Source organism: Oncorhynchus masou, chromosome 11 (assembly GCF_036934945.1).
Source record: "Oncorhynchus masou masou isolate Uvic2021 chromosome 11, UVic_Omas_1.1, whole genome shotgun sequence".
In the NCBI taxonomy this organism is placed as follows: domain Eukaryota; kingdom Metazoa; phylum Chordata; class Actinopteri; order Salmoniformes; family Salmonidae; genus Oncorhynchus; species Oncorhynchus masou.
This window is the reverse complement of record NC_088222.1, coordinates 14,735,443-14,757,273: the sequence shown is the minus strand read 5'-3', so window position 1 is coordinate 14,757,273 and position 21,831 is coordinate 14,735,443. Positions and strand designations below refer to the sequence as shown.

At 45.7% G+C, this 21,831-nt stretch overlaps 1 protein-coding gene across 2 annotated transcripts in view; it reads left to right on the top strand.

The window, feature by feature from the left end:
• The window catches only part of itga1 (integrin, alpha 1), a 95,679-nt gene that overhangs the window by 15,402 nt on the left and 58,446 nt on the right, over nt 1-21,831 (top strand). For both annotated transcript variants that reach the window (XM_064977484.1, XM_064977483.1), the window contains exon 2: nt 11,676-11,796. In XM_064977484.1, coding sequence (XP_064833556.1) covers nt 11,676-11,796 — 121 coding nt within the window. The remainder of the gene's footprint in view (nt 1-11,675; nt 11,797-21,831) is intronic.

Below are 21,831 nucleotides of genomic sequence, written 5' to 3'. Positions count from 1 at the left end.
CTACAGGGAGAGGAAGGTTGCCTACAGGGAGAGGAAGGTTGCCTATGGGGAGATGAAGGTTGCCTACAGGGAGATGAAGGTTGTCTACAGGGAGAGGAAGGTTGCCTACAGGGAGAGGAAGGTTGCCTACAGGGAGAGGAAGGTTGCCTACAGGGAGAGGAAGGTTGCCTACAGGGAGAGGAAGGTTACCTACGGAGAGAGGAAGGTTGTCTACAGGGAGAGGAAGGTTGCCTACAGGGAGAGGAAGGTTGCCTACAGGGAGAGGAAGGTTGCCTACAGGGAGAGGAAGGTTGCCTACAGGGAGAGGAAGGTTACCTACGGAGAGAGGAAGGTTGTCTACAGGGAGAGGAAGGTTGCCTGCAGGGAGAGGAAGGTTGCATCCAGGGAGATGAAGGTTGCCTATGGGGAGTGGAAGGTTGCCTACAGGGAGATGTAGGTTGCCTACAGGGAGAGGAAGGTTGCCTACGGGGAGAGGAAGGTTGCCTACGGGGAGAGGAAGGTTGCCTACGGGGAGATGAAGGTTGTCTACAGGGAGATTAAGTTTGCCTTCAGGGAGAGGAAGGTTGTCTACAGGGAGACGAAGGTTGCCTATAGTGAGAGGAAGGTTGCCTACAGGGAGAGGAAGGTTGTATTTGTTGTCTTTCTGTGAAATGTTTAAGCAGCTCCCTTAACTCCTATCCCAGCTTTGTGTTGCAAGTTATCTCCGCTGATAAAAAGCTTTATGATCAGCACTTTTGAACATGAGTCGGTTGTTAGTAATATTTGGATGAGGGGTTGGATGAGTTTGTGGGTGTGTGATAGAGCACGATTGGGGATGGGGAAGATTCTGGCATGAAATCCTTGACAACCAGCAGGGAGAATTATGTAATTCAGTGGGTGGTGACTTGTATTCCTATTCCTTGTTCCAGGCCTTTAAAAACTAGCGGTCCAAGGAATAGATTTGGAAGTTCCAGTTCCAATATGGAATCAGATATGGCAGGCAGCTCCATGGGCTTCACACACAGTGCATACTGTAGATGGACACACACTGAATGAATGGGACCGGTCCTTATTGAATGAATTAGTCAATTGGGAACAGTCCCTATTGAATGAATTGGTCAATTGGGAACAGTCCCTATTGAATGACTTGGTCAATTGGGAACAGCCCCTATTGATTGAATTTGTCAATTGGGAACAGTCCCTATTGGATGAATTGGTCAATTGGGAACAGTCCCTATTGAATTAATTGGTCAATGGGGGACAGCCCCTATTGAATGAATGGGTCTATGGGGAACGGTCCCTGTTGAATGAATTGGTTATTGGGGAACGGTCCCTATTGAATGAATGGGTCTATGAGGAACGGTCCCTATTGAATGAATTGGTTATTGGGGAACAGTCCCTAATGAATGAATTGGTCAATTGGGAACAGTCCCTAATGAATGAATTGGTCAATTGGGAACAGTCCCTATTGAATGAATTGGTCAATGGGGGACAGTCCCTATTGAATGAATGGGTCTATGGGAAACGGTCCCTATTGAATGAATTGGTTATTGGGGAACAGTCCCTAATGAATGAATTGGCCAATTGGGAACAGTCCCTAATGAATGAATTGGTCAATTGGGAACAGTCCCTATTGAATGAATTGGTCAATGGGGGACAGTCCCTATTGAATGAATGGGTCTATGGGGAACGGTCCCCGTTGAATGAATGGGTCTATGAGGAATGGTCCCTATTGAATGAATTTGTTAATGGGCAACAGTCCCTGTTGAATGAATGGGTCAATGGGGTAAGTTCCAATTGACTCAGAGGCATTATTTTACTGTATGGCTGCCAATGTTGTTCTTGTTTAATGTACAGCGTCCTCTGCCTACATCCATTCCAGCCAACACTTGACTTGACCAATAGGACTCATCTTATGTTTTCTCAGTCCTGTCTTCATTGCATATTACGACATGTCTGTGTTTGAGCACAACCTACACACATTCTGTTACATCCTACGCACACATTAAATGACTTTCCACTGAGATTTATAGGGACTCTAAATAGACAGCCACATCTACGGGTAGAGATGACTTTGTAGCCTAATCATAAAACAACACATTTTTATTTTTTATTTAACTAGGCAAGTCATGTTATTTACAATGATGGCCTACTCCGGGCCAATTGTGTGCCCTATGGGACTCCCAATCACAGCCGGATGTGATGCAGCCTGGATACGAACCAGGAACTGCAGTGACACCTCTTGCAATGAGAAGTGCCTTAGACCGCTGCACCACTTGGGAGCCGATTGGCGCAGCAGCGGCGCATAAAACAGTGACTAAGCGGCACATAAAACAGTGACGAAGCGGCACATAAAACAGTGACTAAGCGGCACATAAAACAGTGACTAAGCTGCGCATAAAACAGTGACTAAGCGGCGCATAAAACAGTGACTAAGCGGCTCATAAAACAGTGACTAAGCGGCTCATAAAACAGTGACTAAGCGGCTCATAAAACAGTGACTAAGCAGCTCATAAAACAGTGACTAAGCTGCTCATAAAACAGTGACTAAGCGGCGCATAAAACAGTGACTAAGCGGCTCATAAAACAGTGACTAAGCGGCTCATAAAACAGTGACTAAACGGCTCATAAAACAGTGACTAAGCAGCTTATAAAACATTGACTAAGCGGCTCATAAAACAGTGACTAAGCGGCTCATAAAACAGTGACTAAGTGGCTCATAAAACAGTGACTAAGCGCCTCATAAAACTGTGACTAAGCGGCACATAAAACAGTGACTAAGCGGCTCATAAAACAGTGACTAAGCAAATAGATGAATTCTACTGTGAACATAATGAAGTGATCGCAAGCAGAAGTTGAAATCTCTCCAGTTGGAGTAAAAAGTCATTTCAGAACCCAGTAGAGCCCAAGAGATAACTAATATTAGAACCCAATAGTACCCAAAAGAGAACCAATGTCAGAACCCAATGAAACCCAAGAGAGAACCAATTTCAGAACCCAGTACAGCTCAATAGATAACCAATGTCAGAACCCAAGAGAGAACCAATGTCAGAACCCAATGAAACCCAAGAGAGAACCAATTTCAGAACCGAATAGAGCCCAAGAGAGAACCAATGTCAGAAACCATAATAAAGAAAACAACCCAAGAGAGTGTTCCCCAGAACACAGTGACCAAGCAGTTAGGACGAGAGAGAGGAACAGAGAGAGAGGAACAGAGAGAGAGGGGTGGGGGGTGGATAGAGAGTATGAGAATGTGCTCCTGGTCCATGCTAACATATGTCTCAGAGAAGCAGAGTCAGACTATCCTTCTCATTAGAGAGCAGAGCACTGTGCTGCTGACGTCTCTTAATTCTTTCCCTGACGACCACTGCCTGCCAACTGATTTAGGATCAGTTTTACCACAGCCTGGAATGAGTTAGTGAACACTGCTTCCCGGAATGATCAGATTCTAGCGAACAGATTTAGGATCAGTTTTTTATCACGGCTCATCATTAGCTAGCCTGAACTGAGTTAGTGATCACGTCTGGCTCAGAGGGTCAAACACCAGACACTGACTTAGGATCAGTTTAACCACGGCTCACCTCACCACCTAACCTTGACTTAAATGTAAGATCAATGTCAGGTTGCTCCACTTAATAGCTACCAGACCTGAAGTTTGATGTTTTTCACAGGGTCAGTTAGTTTTACTTTTGTCAAGTGTGGCTGATCACACTTCTAACACTGATTGGGGATCAGTTTTACGGTTAAGTCTGGCTAACAGGCCTGTAGTGCTGATTTAAGGTGGGCTTTATTGTGGCTAAGCATGTCTGACAGGTCGGGGGCGACCACAGACATGATGCAGAAAGGGTGTCGGTCTGGTTGGTATATATATCACCCCACATCAGAGGAGGACTGGATTTCATCTGAGAAGTGCTGAAAGGATTTGAGTGCCTCTCACTGGGAGTGTTAAGTCACTTCTAGATTGGATTGTGTGTGTGTGTGTGTGTGTGTGTGTGTGTGTGCGTGTGCGTGTGTGTGTGTGTGTGTGTGTGCTGTGTGGTGTTTATTGTGTGTGCATGCGTGTATTGTGCTTGTTCAATTCAATCACCCAAAGACAGGACACACATGCAAGATGTTGTGATATTCTTAGTGGGAGGCAGGGCTGGCCAGTGGAAGGAAACGTTCCTCTTCTGTCCCCCTCAGTGCAGCACGTTTCCTATACATCAGGTATTCCCAAACTGAGGTACGCTCAATGCCGTCCGGGGTACCCCAAATAAAAATGTGATTCAAATTTTTTAAAAACATTTTAAAACATTTTTTCTTCACATTTTCAAACGGTACATTTATATTTTCCAACGGGGCTGTACATTTGGGTGAGTTTCTTTTCTCGCCTGAGTAGCCTTGTTTCACTGCCAAAAATAAAATGAAACCATCTAGTGTTCAGTGAAATGACAATACAACCTAATCCAATAATTAACATCCAATCACATTAACTGTTATTCTCGCATCTTATATGGTGAGCTACTGAATTGCTAGGACAGGCAAGCCCCATACTATTGTGGAGGACTTAATTCTTCCCCCTGCTGCGGATATGGTTGGGACAATGCTGGGGAAAAAGCCAAAAAAACAATACAGACAATGCCTTCTTCAAACAACACTGTTTCACGAGGCATCAGTGACATGGCAGGAGATGTTTTGAAACAATTACTGCTTCATTTACAAGCCAGTGAATTCTTTGCGTTACAGCTGGATGAGCTAACAGACGTGGCGGGCCTGGCACAGCTCCTGGTATATGTCTGTTACGTTTATGGGGGGTCAATTAATTAAGGAAAACTTCCTCTTCTGCAAACCACTGAAAACCAGGACAACATGAGAAGATATTTTTAAAGTACTGGACAGCTTTGTGACATCAAATGGACTTTGGTGGTCAAGATGTGTATGGTATCTGTACTGATGGCGCAAAAGCCATGATAGTGAGACATAGTGGAGTGGTAACGTGCATGCAAGCAGTACACTACAGCATCCACCAAAAGGCTCTTGCTGCCAAGGGAATGCCTGACAGCTTGAAAGACGTTTTGGACATTACAGTAAAAATGGTTAACTTTGTTTAAGCAAGGCCCCTTAACTCTTGTGTATTTTCTGCATTATGCAATGATATGGGCAGCGACCATGTCACGCTTTTACAACATACAGAAGAAGTGTGCTGGTTATCAAGGGGAAAAGTATTGAGACGTTTTTTTAAATTGAGAGACAAGCTTAAAGTTTTCTTTACTGACCATCATTTTCACTTGTCAGACCGCTTGCATGATGACGAGTTTCTCACACGACTGGCCTGTCTGGGTGATGTTGTTTCTCACCTGAATGATCTGAATCTAAGGATTACAGGGACTTTCCGCTACTATATTCATTGTGCGGCACAAAATTCTCTTCGATCATAATCACAGTCGTGTATATTCCCCCCCAAGCAGACACATCGACGGCCCTGAAAGAACTCCATTCGACTCTATGTAAACTGGAAACCACATATCCTGAGGCTGCATTTATTGTAGCTAGGGATTTTAACAAGGCTAATTTAAAAACAAGACTCCCTAAATTCGATCAGCATATCGATTGCACAACCCGGGCTGGAAAAAACCCTGGATCATTGTTATTCTTAACTTCCGCGACGCATATAAGGCCCTCCCTCCTTTCAAAAAAGCATACATATTCGTATTAATTTCTTTACACTTGTGTGTATAAGGTAGTTGTTGTGAAATTGTTAGGTTAGATTACTTGTTAGATATTGCTGCATGGTCGGAACTAGAAGCACAAGCATTTCGCTACACTCGCATTAACATCTGCTAACCGTGTAAGTGACGAATAACATTTGATTTGATTTGAATTGATGCTATAAGAAGTTGGAGCTCTTCTCTGTCTGCATTAACAAGGACAACACACAGGTCTTTCCATCATTGTATGATTTCTTTGTGTGCAAATGAACTCAAGCTTACGGACAATGTCAAATGTGATACAGCAAACCACCTGAGTGAGTTGGGTGAGCAATTACGCAGGTACTTTCCTGAAATGGACGACACAAACTACTGGATTCGTTATCCCTTTCATGCCTTGCCTCCAGTCTACTTACCAATATCTGAACAAGAGAGCCTCATCGAAATTGCAACAAGCGGTTCTATGAAAATTTTAATTAATCAGAAGCCACTGCCAGATTTCTGGATTGGGCTGCGCTCAGAGTATCCTGCCTTGGCAAATCGCGCTGTTAAGACACTGATGCCCTTTTCAACCACGTACCTATGTGAGAGTGAATTCTCGGCCCTCACTGGAATGAAAACTAAATACAGGCACAGACTGTGTGTGGAAAATGATTTAAGACTGAGACTCTCTCCAATACAACCCAACATTGCAGAGTTATGTGCATCCTTTCAAGCTCACTCTTCTCATTAACCTGTGTTGAGTTCTTTACAATTTTTATGAACAAATAACGTTTTATTTGTAAGATGGCTAAATAAAAAGCTAAATTATTGATTATTATTATATTATTATTTGTGCCCTGGTCCTATAATAGCTCTTTGTCACTTCCCATGAGCCGGATTGTGACAAAAACTCACCCTCATTCTTATGTTTAATAAATGTATCGTATAGTGTGTGTGTGTGGCAGTCTTACAATGATGGCAAAAAACAACATTTGTGAGTGTGCTGACCCTGTTGCTAGAGGGGGTACAGCTGGAGGTTGAATGTTTGAAGGGGTACGGGACTATAAAGAGTTTGGGAACCACTGCTCTACATCATCCAGACCTGAATGTGATCAGTGGAAAAGGCCTCTTGCTTGAGACCATCTTGAATCAGCTAAATGAGCAGTGTTTTCTGGCAGGGACATGGAAGAGGGGAGGTGTGTGTGTGTCTCTCTGTCTCTGTCTCTCTCTCTCTCTCTCTGTCTCTCTCACAATCTCTCTCTGTCACTCTCTCAACTATGAACTGTACTCATCATTAATCAAACAGATATGCAGGGATGGTGACTTTATTTAATACAGGCAGAACAGAAGGTGGTATGGAGAGCAACATTTTATATGATACTGCATCAGCAGCAATATCATATAAAAAAAAGCCTCCAGTATGTTTCTTGAATTGGCTTGGACCCTGAGGATGGCCTTTCTTCAACCCTTTACTCCATCAGGACCATGTTTATCCTCTACCACACGGGTGTGTGTCTTTCATTTGGTTCAGATGTGTTTGTGTGTCTGGGGGTAGCACTAGGCTGTTAGGCCCTATCACCCTGTAACATGCATTACCACCGAGTGGCCCTATCACCCTGTAATATGCATGACCACCGTGTGCCCCGATCACTCTGTTACATGCATTACCACAGTGTGGCCCTATCACCCTGTTACATGCATTACGACCGTTTGGCCCTATCACCCTGTTACATGCATTACCACCCTGTGGTCCTATCACCCTGTTACATGCATTACCACCATGTGGCCCTATCAACCTGTTACATGCATTATCACTGTGTGGCCCTATCACCCTGTAACATGCATTACCACCATGTGGCCCTATCACCCTGTAACATGCATTACCACTGAGTGGCCCTATCACCCTATTACATGCATTACCACCCCGTGGCCCTATCACCCTGTAAAATGCATTACCACCGTTTGGCCCTATCACCCTGTAACATGCATTATCACTGTGTGGCCCTATCACCCTGTAAAATGCATTACCGCCGTTTGGCCCTATCACCCTGTAACATGCATTATCACTGTGTGGCCCTATCACCCTGTTACATGCATTAGTGTATTATTTCATTATGGGATGTGTAATGACTTACTTCTCCATCCTGTTCTCAGTGTCCAGACGATGGATCTGAGATTGACTGTTCTGGGAGGCACCTCAGGGTATATCTGTGTCTCTGGCCATGTCTGTGCCTGCGTCCCATATGGCACCCTATTCCCTATTTAGTGCACTACGTTTGGCCAGATCTTTATGGACTCTGTATAGTGCACTACAAAGGGAGTAGGGTGCCGTTCGGGACACAACTATGGCTCCTGTTTACAAGCCACATCGGAGATTGCAGAGGAAGCTCATCATGTTTATCTAGCACCCCAAAACGAAGTAGATGCTCCCAAAGACAACAGAGGCTGATAATAACCAGCCATGATATCCGTGCTGATGCTCACGGACACATTTAAAGTCAGGACAGGACAGAGATGCTGCAATGAACATCTCCCTAGAAAAACAGTTGCTCCCTAAGAAAACAAAGGGTAACATTTATTTAACTAGGCAAGTTAGTTAAGAACAAATTCTTATTTACAATGCCGGCCTACCCCGAACGACACTGGTCCAGTTGTGCACCGCCCTATGGGACTCCCAATCACGTCCGGATGTGATTCAGCCTGGATTCAAACCAGGGACTGTAGTGTCACCTCTTGCACTGAGATGCAGTGCCTTAGACTGCTGCACCACTCGGGAGCACGTCCATCCAGTCTGGTCTCGGGGACATAGATGCATTCATACTCTGGTCCCAGACACATACTGGTTAGTGGATTCAAACTCAGGACTGGACAGAAGTAACCTCGTCCCCAAGCTAATTGTTTACAAAGGAATTGCTGGGGAGGAAGTATCTGGCTCACTAGACTAGGACAGGAGGCGGTGTATAGAAAACAGAACCTGAATATGACTCACCAAGTCCAGTCTGGTCTTAGGAATGTTCTGTACTGTAGGGTTATTCATGGAGGCGGTGTATAGAAAACAGAACCTGATTACCATGACCACATAGGGGCATATGGTCTTGCTCTGGTCTTGCTCTCATACTGCTGTCTAAAACTTAGGACAGGTCAGAGTTGGTGTGAACAGAAGGACTCATTTGGAGAAAGGGCAGTGGTGTCCAAGTGGCTGCAGTGTACAGACAGCTTAATACATTTTAATAAGAGGTCTCTGTAAAATACCTACAGAATATGGTGCAGACAAAGTAGATGAAGCACTGGAAATGGAAAGTGGCTTGGAAGTCTTACAGTGAGCTTTGAATGGAAGGCCTGTGGCTAACGGGCTGCACGTGGACCATTCATATTAACCATGTCTGCTCTGCTCTCTGACACTCAGTACAGTACACTGGTTCTTCTGTCTGCTTCTGTTTGTCTGTGACAAATACATAATCAACCAGTGTTAAGGCTTCCTGCATGGCGCCGTGTCCAACTCAAAGTGTAGCAGAAAGTGAATGTGTACTCCCACAGCTGATCTCCATACTGTAGGCATCGGTACAGAAATGTTTATGGTGATGTTTGTCTGTGGGATGCTCAATCCTTGTCACTAGAAGACAAGTCTGTGTTGTGTCCAGTATTCATCCTCTGTGTGTTTTGTGGTCTTCGTGTTTTGTCTCTCTCCTCTACTACTCAGTATCTTGGCCCATGTTGCAGTGCTCTGCTAATCCTCGCATCCCCCTCACAAATCCAGGAATTGAATAAATTGCTTGGAGGAATTCCATGGCACACTAAAAATGAAAAGTGTCGTTGTTGCGGAAGCACAATGAGACGTTCAAAGTCTATATTTAGATATTTAGTCGGTCCATAGTTCACAGTAGCTTAAATAGCGGTCTGGGGAGGTCTGGTGAAGACGGCATTGTCTTGAAGGGGTCAGATGTTAGAGGTTAGAGGACGCAGAGGGGTCTCTGACAGACAGAACTATCTTAGCATTCTATGATGACATTCCTCTGTCTTCTATGAACACAGGAAGGGCTCTCTCTTTCTCTCTCTCCCACTTTCTCTCTCTCTCTTTCTCTCTTTCTCTCTCTCAATTCAATTCAATTCAATTCAAAGGGCTTTATTGGCATGGGAAACCTATGTTAACATTGCCAAAGCAAGTGAGGTAGATAATATACAAGTGAAATAAACAATAAAAATGAACAATAAACATTACATTCACAGAAGTTCCAAAATAATAAAGAAATTACACGTCATATAATGTTATGATTATGATTTCCTTATAGTATGTCCATCTCACTGCCTTCTGTATTCTATACAGGTCAATTCAAAATGCGTTATTGGCATGACGAACATTACATTTGTAGTGCGAAGGCAACAAAACACAAGCAAAAACCCTGTTTAGGAACATTTAAGATACCACCCATAGAACTTGTAATAAGAAAATGGTGCTAAAAGTGGGAAAAGTGACCCGTTTTTCATCCTGCATTTCTGCAGCTGACTTTTCAATGCTTCTTGTTGGTGTAACATATTGTGTAAATATTTATGGTTTAGATTTTTCAATGCTTCTTGTTTGTGTAACATATTGTGTAAATATTTATGGTTTAGATTTTTCAATGCTTCTTGTTTGTGTAACATATTGTGTAAATATTTATGGTTTAGATTTTTCAATGCTTCTTGTTTGTATAACATATTGTGTAAATATTTATGGTTTAGATTTTTCAATGCTTCTTGTTTGTATAACATATTGTGTAAATATTTATGGTTTAGATTTTTCAATGCTTCTTGTTTGTGTAACATATTGTGTAAATATTTATGGTTTAGATTTTTCAATGCCTTCTTGTTTGTATAACATATTGTGTAAATATTTATGGTTTAGATTTTTCAATGCTTCTTGTTTGTATAACATATTGTTTAAATATTTATGGTTTAGATTTTTCAATGCTTCTTGTTTGTGTAACATATTGTGTAAATATTTATGGTTTAGATTTTTCAATGCTTCTTGTTTGTGTAACATATTGTGTAAATATTTATGGTTTAGATTTTTCAATGCTTCTTGTTTGTGTAACATATTGTGTAAATATTTGTGGTTTAGATTTTTCAATGCTTCTTGTTTGTGTAACATATTGTGTAAATATTTATGGTTTAGATTTTTCAATGCTTCTTGTTTGTGTAACATATTGTGTAAATATTTATGGTTTAGATTTTTCAATGCTTCTTGTTTGTATAACATATTGTGTAAATATTTATGGTTTAGATTTTTCAATGATTCTTGTTTGTATAACATATTGTTTAAATATTTATGGTTTAGATTTTTCAATGCTTCTTGTTTGTGTAACATATTGTTTAAATATTTATGGTATAGATTTTTTTATGCTTTTTGTTTGTGTAACATATTGTGTAAATATTTATGGTTTAGACTTTTCAATGCTTCTTGTTTGTGTAACATGTTGTGTAAATATTTATGGTTTAGATTTTTCCTGCTGCCAATAACTTCTCTGTAAATATGAGGGAAGATCATTGACACTGCAATATTTTACCAAAATGACTTTTTTATCTCATTATCATATCATTTTTGGGTAATATTTAAGTACCTTACTGTGATTGTTTTCAATTAAAATGGTCAAAAAGGAACAATAATAGCTTCTTAGCAAAGAGCAATTTCTCAAGCAAGAATTAGGACTGTCTGGGAGTGGTCTTAGTGGGGAGGGGAAAACTGAAAATGAGCTGTTATTGGCAGAGAGGTTTGGAACTCTCTTTCTTTATTGGTCTACTAACTAATTTACCTCCTGGTGATGTCACCATGGAATGCCAAAACTCCATCCCACCAAAACAGGCTTAAATTTCAGGCGGTCTTTTCAAACAGCTCTTACACTAAAATGACATTATCATTATTTTCACAATCTCATAGTGTGTCAATATATATATAAAGCACATGAAAATCACGTTTTTGATTAAATCTAGATCTTTTCTCAAATAAAAGTCTTTGTGTTCTCTGTAGTAACAACAGTTCTTTTCTTGCAGTGTTGCTACCGTGTGTGTTGTCATTTAACGTGGATGACAAGAATGGGGAGACTTTCAATGGTCCGCTGGAGGACATGTTTGGATACTCAGTCCAGCAGTTTGAGAACAGTGAGGGGAAGTGGTGAGTCCATTCGTATTATCATCCACAAGACCTGGGTTCACATAGTGTCTGTTTTCTTTCAAATACTTTAGCTGTACTTGATTAAGCTTGCCTGGTTCCATGGAATCAATGAAATAGTACCAAAAGTTTAAACAGCAAACTCAACCCAACTGGCACTCCAGCCAGGCTCAATAAAACACGAAGTATTTAAAGAGAAAACAAATACTATTTGAACCCAGGTCTATTTGAATCCACTCTAACACTTGTCACTGGCCATGTCTGAACACCCATACTTGCATTCTTGCATTCTAAGTAGTAGTATTTTAGGTATGCGAAAATAGAACGTCGGGTATGTGACATCTCGATAATCGAGTATGCTTTAAATTCCAGGATGTTATACTAATTTAGATGATTTCGGCTTTTCATTGAGTGGAATTCACTGCACACTTTTGAGGAAGGGAATGGACTGGAATTGAAATGGAATTGACCCCAACCCTGACAGTAGTTTGGTTTCCTGTTAGCTGAACAAGTTCAACATTGAGATACAGTATCTTGCAATACCGATTGCAATCATATCGTGACTTGTGTGTCCCTCCCTGTAAAGTTGACAATTTCATACTTTTTAACTTTTTAGAGAAATTAACATATTGAACATACAGGATTTTGTAATAATAAAATTGGTATGTAAAGAAAAGAGAAACAAAAAGAGGGATCAGTTAGGCCAGTTAGGCCTGCAGCCTAACACCGTTTGTCTCATATAAAGAGTCCCTCCCTCCGATTGTTAAGTGAACACAACCTACCAAAGTATCCACTCAGCCCGCCAGTAAAGACACCGTGAAACCATGATCTCTCTCTTAATTGGTCAATGAACACATATTTACATGCTAGTAAACTATGTCTGCCCCCCTTTAGAGAAAGGTACTGTTCCCTCAGACAGAGAGAGAGAGAGAGAGAGAGAGACAGTCGGCCCCTATAGTTCTCCTACGGAGGCCCTGACAGTGTAAGCCTCTGGGTGTATCCTAAATGTCACCCTATTCCCTACACAGTACACTACTACATAAATAGGGAATAGGGGGCCATTTGGGACTCAACCTCTAACTAGCTAACTATCCACATACATTCAGCTGGAATGGGCTTATTAAACTCATATGGGACCAGTTACAGTAATTCAGTCCTTCTCAATCAGCAGGAGCAGCTGTGATGAGGAACGATGAACGATCCCACAGCTTTCTTCTTTTACAGAGTTCATGTAGAGAATTCCCTGATGGCTCCAGTTACTCTCACGTGTACACAGATAGATACCAATGTATAAGAGTGACGAGGGCTAGTTATGTGTTTGTTCCAATATCCACACTTGCATACCACTTCAAGGCATGTTTACACTTGTAATTTCACCCAAAGATCATGTTAAAGCAAGACCTGATAGTTCCAGTTACTTCTAGTGCACAAATACTACACATACTAACAAACCACATCATAGAATGCATTCCTGACACTAGTTTCATTTTAAGACATATGCTAGCAGTATGTGTTGATATTGGAGCCTTGGTTGGGCTTATAATTTACACAAACCTCCCTTAAAATCAGAGAGATAGAGAGAAAGAGAGAGAAATTGTGCCGAGATGCCTATGTTACTTAACCTGGGTTACTGTAGATGTGGGGTCAGTGATCTTAACCTGGGTTACTGTAGATGTGGGGTCAGTGATCTTAACCTGGGTTACTGTAGATGTGGGGTCAGTGATCTTAACCTGGGTTACTATAGATGTGGGGTCAGTGATCTTAACCTGGGTTACTGTAGATGTGGGGTCAGTGATCTTAACCTGGGTTACTGTAGATGTGGGGTCAGTGATCTTAACCTGGGTTACTGTAGATGTGGGGTCAGTGATCTTAACCTGGGTTACTGTAGATGTGGGGTCAGTGATCTTAACCTGGGTTACTGTAGATGTGGGGTCAGTGATCTTAACCTGGGTTACTGTAGATGTGGGGTCAGTGATCTTAACCTGGGTTACTGTAGATGTGGGGTCAGTGATCTTAACCTGGGTTACTGTAGATGTGGGGTCAGTGATCTTAACCTGGGTTACTGTAGATGTGGGGTCAGTGATCTTAACCTGGGTTACTGTAGATGTGGGGTCAGTGATCTTAACCTGGGTTACTGTAGATGTGAGGTGTGTGATCGTAACCTGGGTTACTGTAAATGTGAGATGTGTGATCGTAACCTGGGTTACTGTAAATGTGAGGTGTGTGATCGTAACCTGGGTTACTGTAGGTGAGTGATCATTCACAGATGGAATGGCACCATTAGACACCTCTCACTCAAAGCAAGGGCAAGGTCAGTGTGCTAGATCAGTGTGCTAGGACAGTGTGCTAGATCAGTGTGCTAGGACAGTGTGCTAGGACAGTGTGCTAGGACAGCTAGGACAGAGTGCTAGGTCAGTGTGCTAGGTCAGTGTGCTAGGACAATGTGCTAGGTCAGTGTGCTCGGACAGTGTGCTTGTTCAGTGTGCTAGGTCAGTGTGCTTGGACAGAGTGCTAGGTTAGTGTGCTTGGACAGAGTGCTAGGACAGAGTGCTAGGACAATGTGCTAGGTCAGTGTGCTCGGACAGTGTGCTAGTTCAGTGTGCTAGGACAGAGTGCTAAGTCAGTGTGCTTGGACAGAGTGCTAGGTTAGTGTGCTTGGACAGAGTGCTAGGACAGAGTGCTAGGACAGAGTGCTAGGACAATGTGCTAGGTCAGTGTGCTAGGACAGTGTGCTAGTTCAGTGTGCTAGGTCAGTGTGCTAGGTCAGTGTGCTTGGACAGAGTGCTAGGACAGAGTGCTAGGTCAGTGGGCTTGGACAGAGTGCTAGGTCAGTGTGCTTGGACATAGTGCTAGGTCAGTGTGCTAGTACAGAGTGCGAGGTCAATGTGCTAGGTCAGTGTGCTTGGACAGAGTGCTAGGTCAGTGTGCTAGGTCAGTGTGCTTGGACAGAGTGCTAGGTCAGTGTGCTTGGACAGAGTGCTAGGACAGAGTGCTAGGTCGGTGTGCTAGTTCAGTGTGCTTGGACAGAGTGCTAGGACAGTGTGCTAGGTCAGTGTGCTCGGACAGTGTGCTTGGACAGTGTGCTTGGACAGAGTGCTAGGTCAGTGTGCTTGGACAGAGTGCTTGGAATGAGTGCTAGGTCAGTGAGCTTGGACAGAGTGCTAGGTCAGTGTGCTAGGTCAGTGTGCTTGGACAGAGTGCTAGGACAGTGTGCTAGGTGTGCTTGGACAGAGTGCTAGGACAGTGTGCTAGGTCAGTGTGCTCGGACAGTGTGCTTGGACAGTGTGCTTGGACAGAGTGCTAGGTCAGTGTGCTTGGACAGAGTGCTTGGACAGAGTGCTAGGTCAGTGTGCTAGACAGTGCTAGGTCAGTGAGCAAGGTCAGTGTGCTAGGACAGTGTGCTTGGACAGTGTGCTAGTTCAGTGAGCTTGGACAGAGTGCTAGGTCAGTGAGCAAGGTCAGTGTGCTAGGACAGTGTGCTTGGACAGTGTGCTAGTTCAGTGTGCTTGGACAGAGTGCTAGGTCAGTGTGCTATGACAGCTAGGACAGAGTGCTAGGTCAGTGTGCTTGGACATAGTGCTAGGTCAGTGTGCTAGGACAGAGTGCTTGGACAGAGTGCTAGGTCAGTGTGCTTGGACAGAGTGCTAGGTCAGTGTGCTTGGACAGAGTGCTTGGACAGTGTGCTAGAACAGTGTGCTTGAACAGTGTGCTAGGTCAGTGTGCTAGGACAGAGTGCTAGGTTAGTGTGCTAGTTCAGTGTGCTTGGTCAGCGTGCTAGGACAGAGTGCTTGGACAGAGTGTTAGGTCAGTGTGCTAGGACAGAGTGCTAGGACAGAGTGCTAGTGTGCTTGGACAGAGTGCTTGAACAGTGTGCTTCAGTGTGCTAGGACAGAGTGCTAGGACAGTGTGCTAGTTCAGTGTGCTTGGTCAGTGTGCTAGGACAGAGTGCTTGGACAGAGTGTTAGGTCAGTGAGCTAGGTCAGTGTGCTATGACAGCTAGGACAGAGTGCTAGGTCAGTGTGCTTGGACAGAGTTCTTGGACAGTGTGCTAGGTCAGTGTGCTAGGACAGAGTGCTAGGTCAGTGAGCTTGGACAGAGTGCTAGGTCAGTGAGCAAGGTCAGTGTGCTCGGACAGTGTGCTTGGACAGTGTGTGCTTGGACAGAATGCTTGGACAGAGTGCTTGGACAGAGTGCTAGGTCAGAGTGCTAGGTCAGTGTGCTTGGACAGTGTGCTAGTTCAGTGTGCTAGAACAGTGTGCTTGGACAGTGTGCTTGGACAGAGTGCTAGGTCAGAGTGCTAGGTCAGAGTGTGGACAGTGTGCTTGGACAGAGTGCTAGGTCAGTGAGCTAGGTCAGTGTGCTAGGACAGTGTGCTTGGACAATGTGCTTAGTTCAGTGTGCTAGAACAGTGTGCTTGAACAGTGTGCTAGGACAGTGTGCTAGGTCAGAGTGCTTGGACAGAGTGCTAGGTCAGTGTGCTAGGTCAGAGTGCTAGGTCAGTGTGCTAGGTCAGTGTGCTAGGTAAGTGTGCTTGAACAGTGTGCTTGGACAGTGTGCTAGGTCAGAGTGCTAGGTCAGAGTGCTAGGTCAGTGTGCTAGGACAGAGTGCTAGGTTAGTGTGCTAGTTCAGTGTGCTTGGACAGTGTGCTAGTTCAGTGTGCTTGGACAGAGTGCTAGGTCAGTGTGCTATGACAGCTAGGACAGAGTGCTAGGTCAGTGTGCTTGGACATAGTGCTAGGTCAGTGTGCTAGGACAGAGTGCTTGGACAGAGTGCTAGGTCAGTGTGCTTGGACAGAGTGCTAGGTCAGTGTGCTTGGACAGAGTGCTTGGACAGTGTGCTAGAACAGTGTGCTTGAACAGTGTGCTAGGTCAGTGTGCTAGGACAGAGTGCTAGGTTAGTGTGCTAGTTCAGTGTGCTTGGTCAGCGTGCTAGGACAGAGTGCTTGGACAGAGTGTTAGGTCAGTGTGCTAGGACAGAGTGCTAGGACAGTGTGCTCGTTCAGTGTGCTAGGACAGAGTGCTTGAACAGTGTGCTAGGTCAGTGTGCTAGGACAGAGTGCTAGTTTAGTGTGCTAGTTCAGTGTGCTTGGTCAGCGTGCTAGGACAGAGTGCTTGGACAGAGTGTTAGGTCAGTGAGCTAGGTCAGTGTGCTATGAAAGCTAGGACAGAGTGCTAGGTCAGTGTGCTTGGACAGAGTGCTTGGACAGTGTGCTTGGACAGTGTGCTAGGACAGTGTGCTAGTTCAGTGTGCTTGGATCAGTGTGCTAGGACTGTGTGCTAGGTCAGTGTGCTCGGACAGTGTGCTTGGACAGTGTGCTTGGACAGAATGCTTGGACAGAGTGCTAGGACAGTGTGCTAGGTCAGAGTGCTAGGTCAGTGTGCTTGGACAGTGTGCTAGTTCAGTGTGCTAGAACAGTGTGCTTGGTCAGTGTGCTTGGACAGAGTGCTAGGTCAGAGTGCTAGGTCAGTGTGTTGGACAGAGTGCTTGGATATAGTGCTAGGTCAGTGTGCTATGTCAGTGTGCTAGGACAGTGTGCTTGGACAGTGTGCTAGTTCAGTGTGCTAGACAGTGTGCTTGAACAGTGTGCTAGGTCAGTGTGCTAGGACAGAGTGCTAGGTCAGAGTGCTAGGTCAGAGTGCTAGGTCAGAGTGCAGGTGTGTGCTAGGTCAGTGTGCTAGGTAGTGTGCTAGGTCAGTGTGCTTGGACAGTGTGCTAGGTCAGAGTGCTAGGTCAGAGTGCTAGGTCAGTGTGCTTGGACAGAGTGCTTGGACAGAGTGCTAGGTCAGTGTGCTACAGAGTGCAGTGTGCTTGGACAGTGTGCTAGTTCAGTGTGCTAGACAGTGTGCTTGGTCAGTGTGCTAGGTCAGTGTGCTAGGACAGAGTGCTAGGTCAGTGTGCTAGGACAGTGTGCTTGGTCAGCGTGCTAGGACAGAGTGCTTGGACAGAGTGCTAGGTCAGTGTGCTAGGTGCTACAGTGTGTGCTTGGACAGTGTGCTAGGTCAGTGTGCTAGGTCAGTGTGCTTGAACAGTGTGCTTGGACAGTGTGCTAGGTCAGAGTGCTAGGTCAGAGTGTTAGGTCAGTGTGCTTGGATAGAGTGCTAGGTCAGTGAGCTAGGTCAGTGTGCTAGGACAGTGTGCTTGGGCAGTGTGCTAGTTCAGTGTGCTAGAACAGTGTGCTTGAACAGTGTGCTAGGTCAGTGTGCTAGGACAGAGTGCTAGGTCAGAGTGCTAGGTCAGAGTGCTAGGTCAGAGTGCTAGGTCAGTGTGCTAGGTCAGTGTGCTAGGTCAGTGTGCTAGGTCGGTGTGCTTGAACAGTGTGCTTGGACAGTGTGCTAGGTCAGAGTGCTAGGTCAGAGTGCTAGGTCAGTGTGCTTGGACAGAGTGCTTGGACAGAGTGCTAGGTCAGTGTGCTAGGACAGTGTGCTTGGACAGTGTGCTAGTTCAGTGTGCTAGAACAGTGTGCTTGAACAGTGTGCTAGGTCAGTGTGCTAGGACAGAGTGCTAGGTCAGTGTGCTAGTTCAGTTTGACAGAGTGTAGGTTAGTGTGCTTGGACAGCGTGCTAGGACAGAGTGCTTGGACAGAGTGTTAGGTCAGTGTGCTAGACAGTGTGCTATGACAGCTAGGACAGAGTGCTAGGTCAGTGTGCTTGGACAGAGTGCTTGGAGGTTAGTGTGCTTGGACAGTGTGCTAGTTCAGTGTGCTAGTTCAGTGTGCTTGGACAGAGTGCTGTGGGTCAGTGTGCTTGGACAGTGTGCATGGACAGTGTGCTTGGACAGAGTGCTAGGTCAGTGTGCTTGGACAGAGTGCTTGGACAGAGTGCTAGGTCAGTGAGCTTGGACAGAGTGCTAGGTCAGTGAGCAAGGTCAGTGTGCTAGGACAGTGTGCTTGGGCAGTGCGCTAGTTCAGTGTGCTAGTTCAGTGTGCTTGGTCAGCGTGCTAGGACAGAGTTCTTGGACAGAGTGTTAGGTCAGTGAGCTAGGTCAGTGTGCTAGGACAGTGTGCTTGGGCAGTGCGCTAGTTCAGTGTGCTAGTTCAGTGTGCTTGGTCAGCGTGCTAGGACAGAGTTCTTGGACAGAGTGCTAGGTCAGTGAGCAAGGTCAGTGTGCTAGGTCAGTGTGCTAGGACAGAGTGCTAGGTCAGTGTGCTAGTTCAGTGTGCTTGGTCAGCGTGCTAGGACAGAGTTCTTGGACAGAGTGTTAGGTCAGTGAGCTAGGTCAGTGTGCTATGACAGCTAGGACAGAGTGCTCGGTCAGTGTGCTTGGACAGAGTGCTAGGACAGTGTGCTAGGTCAGTGTGCTCGGACAGTGTGCTTGGACAGTGTGCTTGGACAGAGTGCTAGGTCAGTGTGCTTGGACAGAGTGCTTGGACAGAGTGCTAGGTCAGTGAGCTTGGACAGAGTGCTAGGTCAATGAGCAAGGTCAGTGTGCTAGGACAGTGTGCTTGGACAGTGTGCTAGTTCAGTGTGCTTGGACAGAGTGCTAGGTCAGTGTGCTATGACAGCTAGGACAGAGTGCTAGGTCAGTGTGCTTGGACAGAGTGCTAGGTCAGTGTGCTTGGACAGTGTGCTTGGACAGTGTGCTAGTTCAGTGTGCTAGTTCAGTGTGCTTGGACAGAGTGCTAGGACAGTGTGCTAGGTCAGTGTGCTCGGACAGTGTGCTTGGACAGTGTGCTTGGACAGAGTGCTAGGTCAGTGAGCTTGGACAGAGTGCTAGGTCAGTGTGCTAGGTCAGTGTGCTAGGACAGTGTGCTAGGTCAGTGTGCTAGGTCAGTGTGCTTGGACAGAGTGCTAGGACAGTGTGCTAGTGCTAGGTCAGTGTGCTTGGAGTGCTAGGTCAGTGTGCTAGGTCAGTGTGCTTGGACAGAGTGGTCAGTGTGCTAGGTCAGTGTGCTTGGACAGAGTGCTAGGTCAGTGTGCTAGGAGTGTGCTAGAACAGTGCTTGGGTCAGTGTGCTTGGACAGAGTGCTAGGACAGTGTGCTTGGACATAGTGCTAGGACAGAGTGCTAGGACAATGTGCTAGGTCAGTGTGCTAGGACAGTGTGCTTGTTCAGTGTGCTAGGTCAGTGTGCTAGGTCAGTGTGCTTGGACAGAGTGCTAGGACAGAGTGCTAGGTCAGAGTGCTAGGACAGAGTGCTATGTCAGTGTGCTTGGACAGAGTGCTAGGTTAGTGTGCTTGGACAGAGTGCTAGGACAGAGTGCTAGGACAATGTGCTAGGTCAGTGTGCTCGGACAGTGTGCTTGTTCAGTGTGCTAGGTCAGTGTGCTTGGACAGAGTGCTAGGTTAGTGTGCTTGGACAGAGTGCTAGGACATAGTGCTAGGTCAGTGTGCTTGGACAGAGTGCTAGGTCAGTGTGCTTGGACAGAGTGCTTGGACAGAGTGCTAGGTCAGTGTGCTAGGTCAGTGTGCTAGGACAGTGTGCTAGTTCAGTGTGCTAGGTCAGTGTGCTAGGTCAGTGTGCTTGGACAGAGTGCTAGGACAGAGTGCTAGGTCAGTGTGCTTGGACAGAGTGCTTGGACATAGTGCTAGGTCAGTGTGCTAGGACAGAGTGCTAGGACAGAGTGCTAGGTCAGTGTGCTTGGACAGAGTGCTAGGACAGAGTGCTAGGTCAGTGTGCTTGGACAGAGTGCTTGGACATAGTGCTAGGTCAGTGTGCTAGGTCAGTGTGCTAGGTCAGTGAGCTTGAACAGAGTGCTAGGTCAGTGTGCTTGGACAGAGTGCTAGGACAGTGTGCTTGGACATAGTGCTAGGACAGAGTGCTAGGACAATGTGCTAGGTCAGTGTGCTAGGACAGTGTGCTAGTTCAGTGTGCTAGGTCAGTGTGCTAGGTCAGTGTGCTTGGACAAAGTGCTAGGACAGAGTGCTAGGTCAGAGTGCTAGGACAGAGTGCTATGTCAGTGTGCTTGGACAGAGTGCTAGGTTAGTGTGCTTGGACAGAGTGCTAGGACAGAGTGCTAGGACAATGTGCTAGGTCAGTGTGCTCGGACAGTGTGCTTGTTCGGTGTGCTAGGTCAGTGTGCTTGGACAGTGTGCTAGGTTAGTGTGCTTGGACAGAGTGCTAGGACAGAGTGCTAGGTCAGTGTGCTTGGACAGAGTGCTAGGACAGTGTGCTAGTGCTAGGACAGAGTGCTAGGACAGAGTGCTAGGACAATGTGCTAGGTCAGTGTGCTAGGACAGTGTGCTAGTTCAGTGTGCTAGGTCAGTGTGCTAGGTCAGTGTGCTATGACAGCTAGGACAGAGTGCTAGGTCAGTGTGCTTGGACAGAGTGCTAGGTTAGTGCAGAGTGCTAGGACATAGTGCTAGGTCAGTGTGCTTGGACAGAGTGCTAGGTCAGTGTGCTAGGTCAGTGTGCTTGGACATAGTGCTATGTCAGTGTGCTGGACAGCTAGGTCAGTGTGCTTGGACAGTGTGCTTGGACATAGTGCTAGGACAGTGCTTGGACAGAGTGCTAGGACAGAGTGCAGGTCAGTGTGCTAGGACAGTGTGCTAGTTCAGTGTGCTAGGTCAGTGTGCTAGTCAGTGTGCTTGGACAGAGTGCTTGGACAGTGTGCTTGGTCAGTGTGCTTGGACATAGGTCAGGTCAGTGCTTGGACAGAGTGCTAGGTCAGTGTGCTAGGTCAGTGTGCTTGGACAGAGTGCTAGGTCAGTGTGCTAGTGTGCTAGGACAGTGCTAGGACAGAGTGCTAGGTCAGTGTGCTAGGTCAGTGTGCTTGGACATAGTGCTAGGTTAGTGTGCTAGGACAGAGTGCTAGGTCAGTGTGCTTGGACAGAGTGCTTGGACAGAGTGCTAGGTCAGTGTGCTAGGTCAGTGTGCTAGGACAGTGTGCTAGTTCAGTGTGCTAGGTCAGTGTGCTAGGTCAGTGTGCTTGGACAGAGTGCTAGGACAGAGTGCTAGGTCAGTGTGCTTGGACAGAGTGCTTGGACATAGTGCTAGGTCAGTGTGCTAGGACAGAGTGCTAGGACAGAGTGCTAGGTCAGTGTGCTTGGACAGAGTGCTAGGTCAGTGTGCTAGGTCAGTGTGCTTGGACAGAGTGCTTGG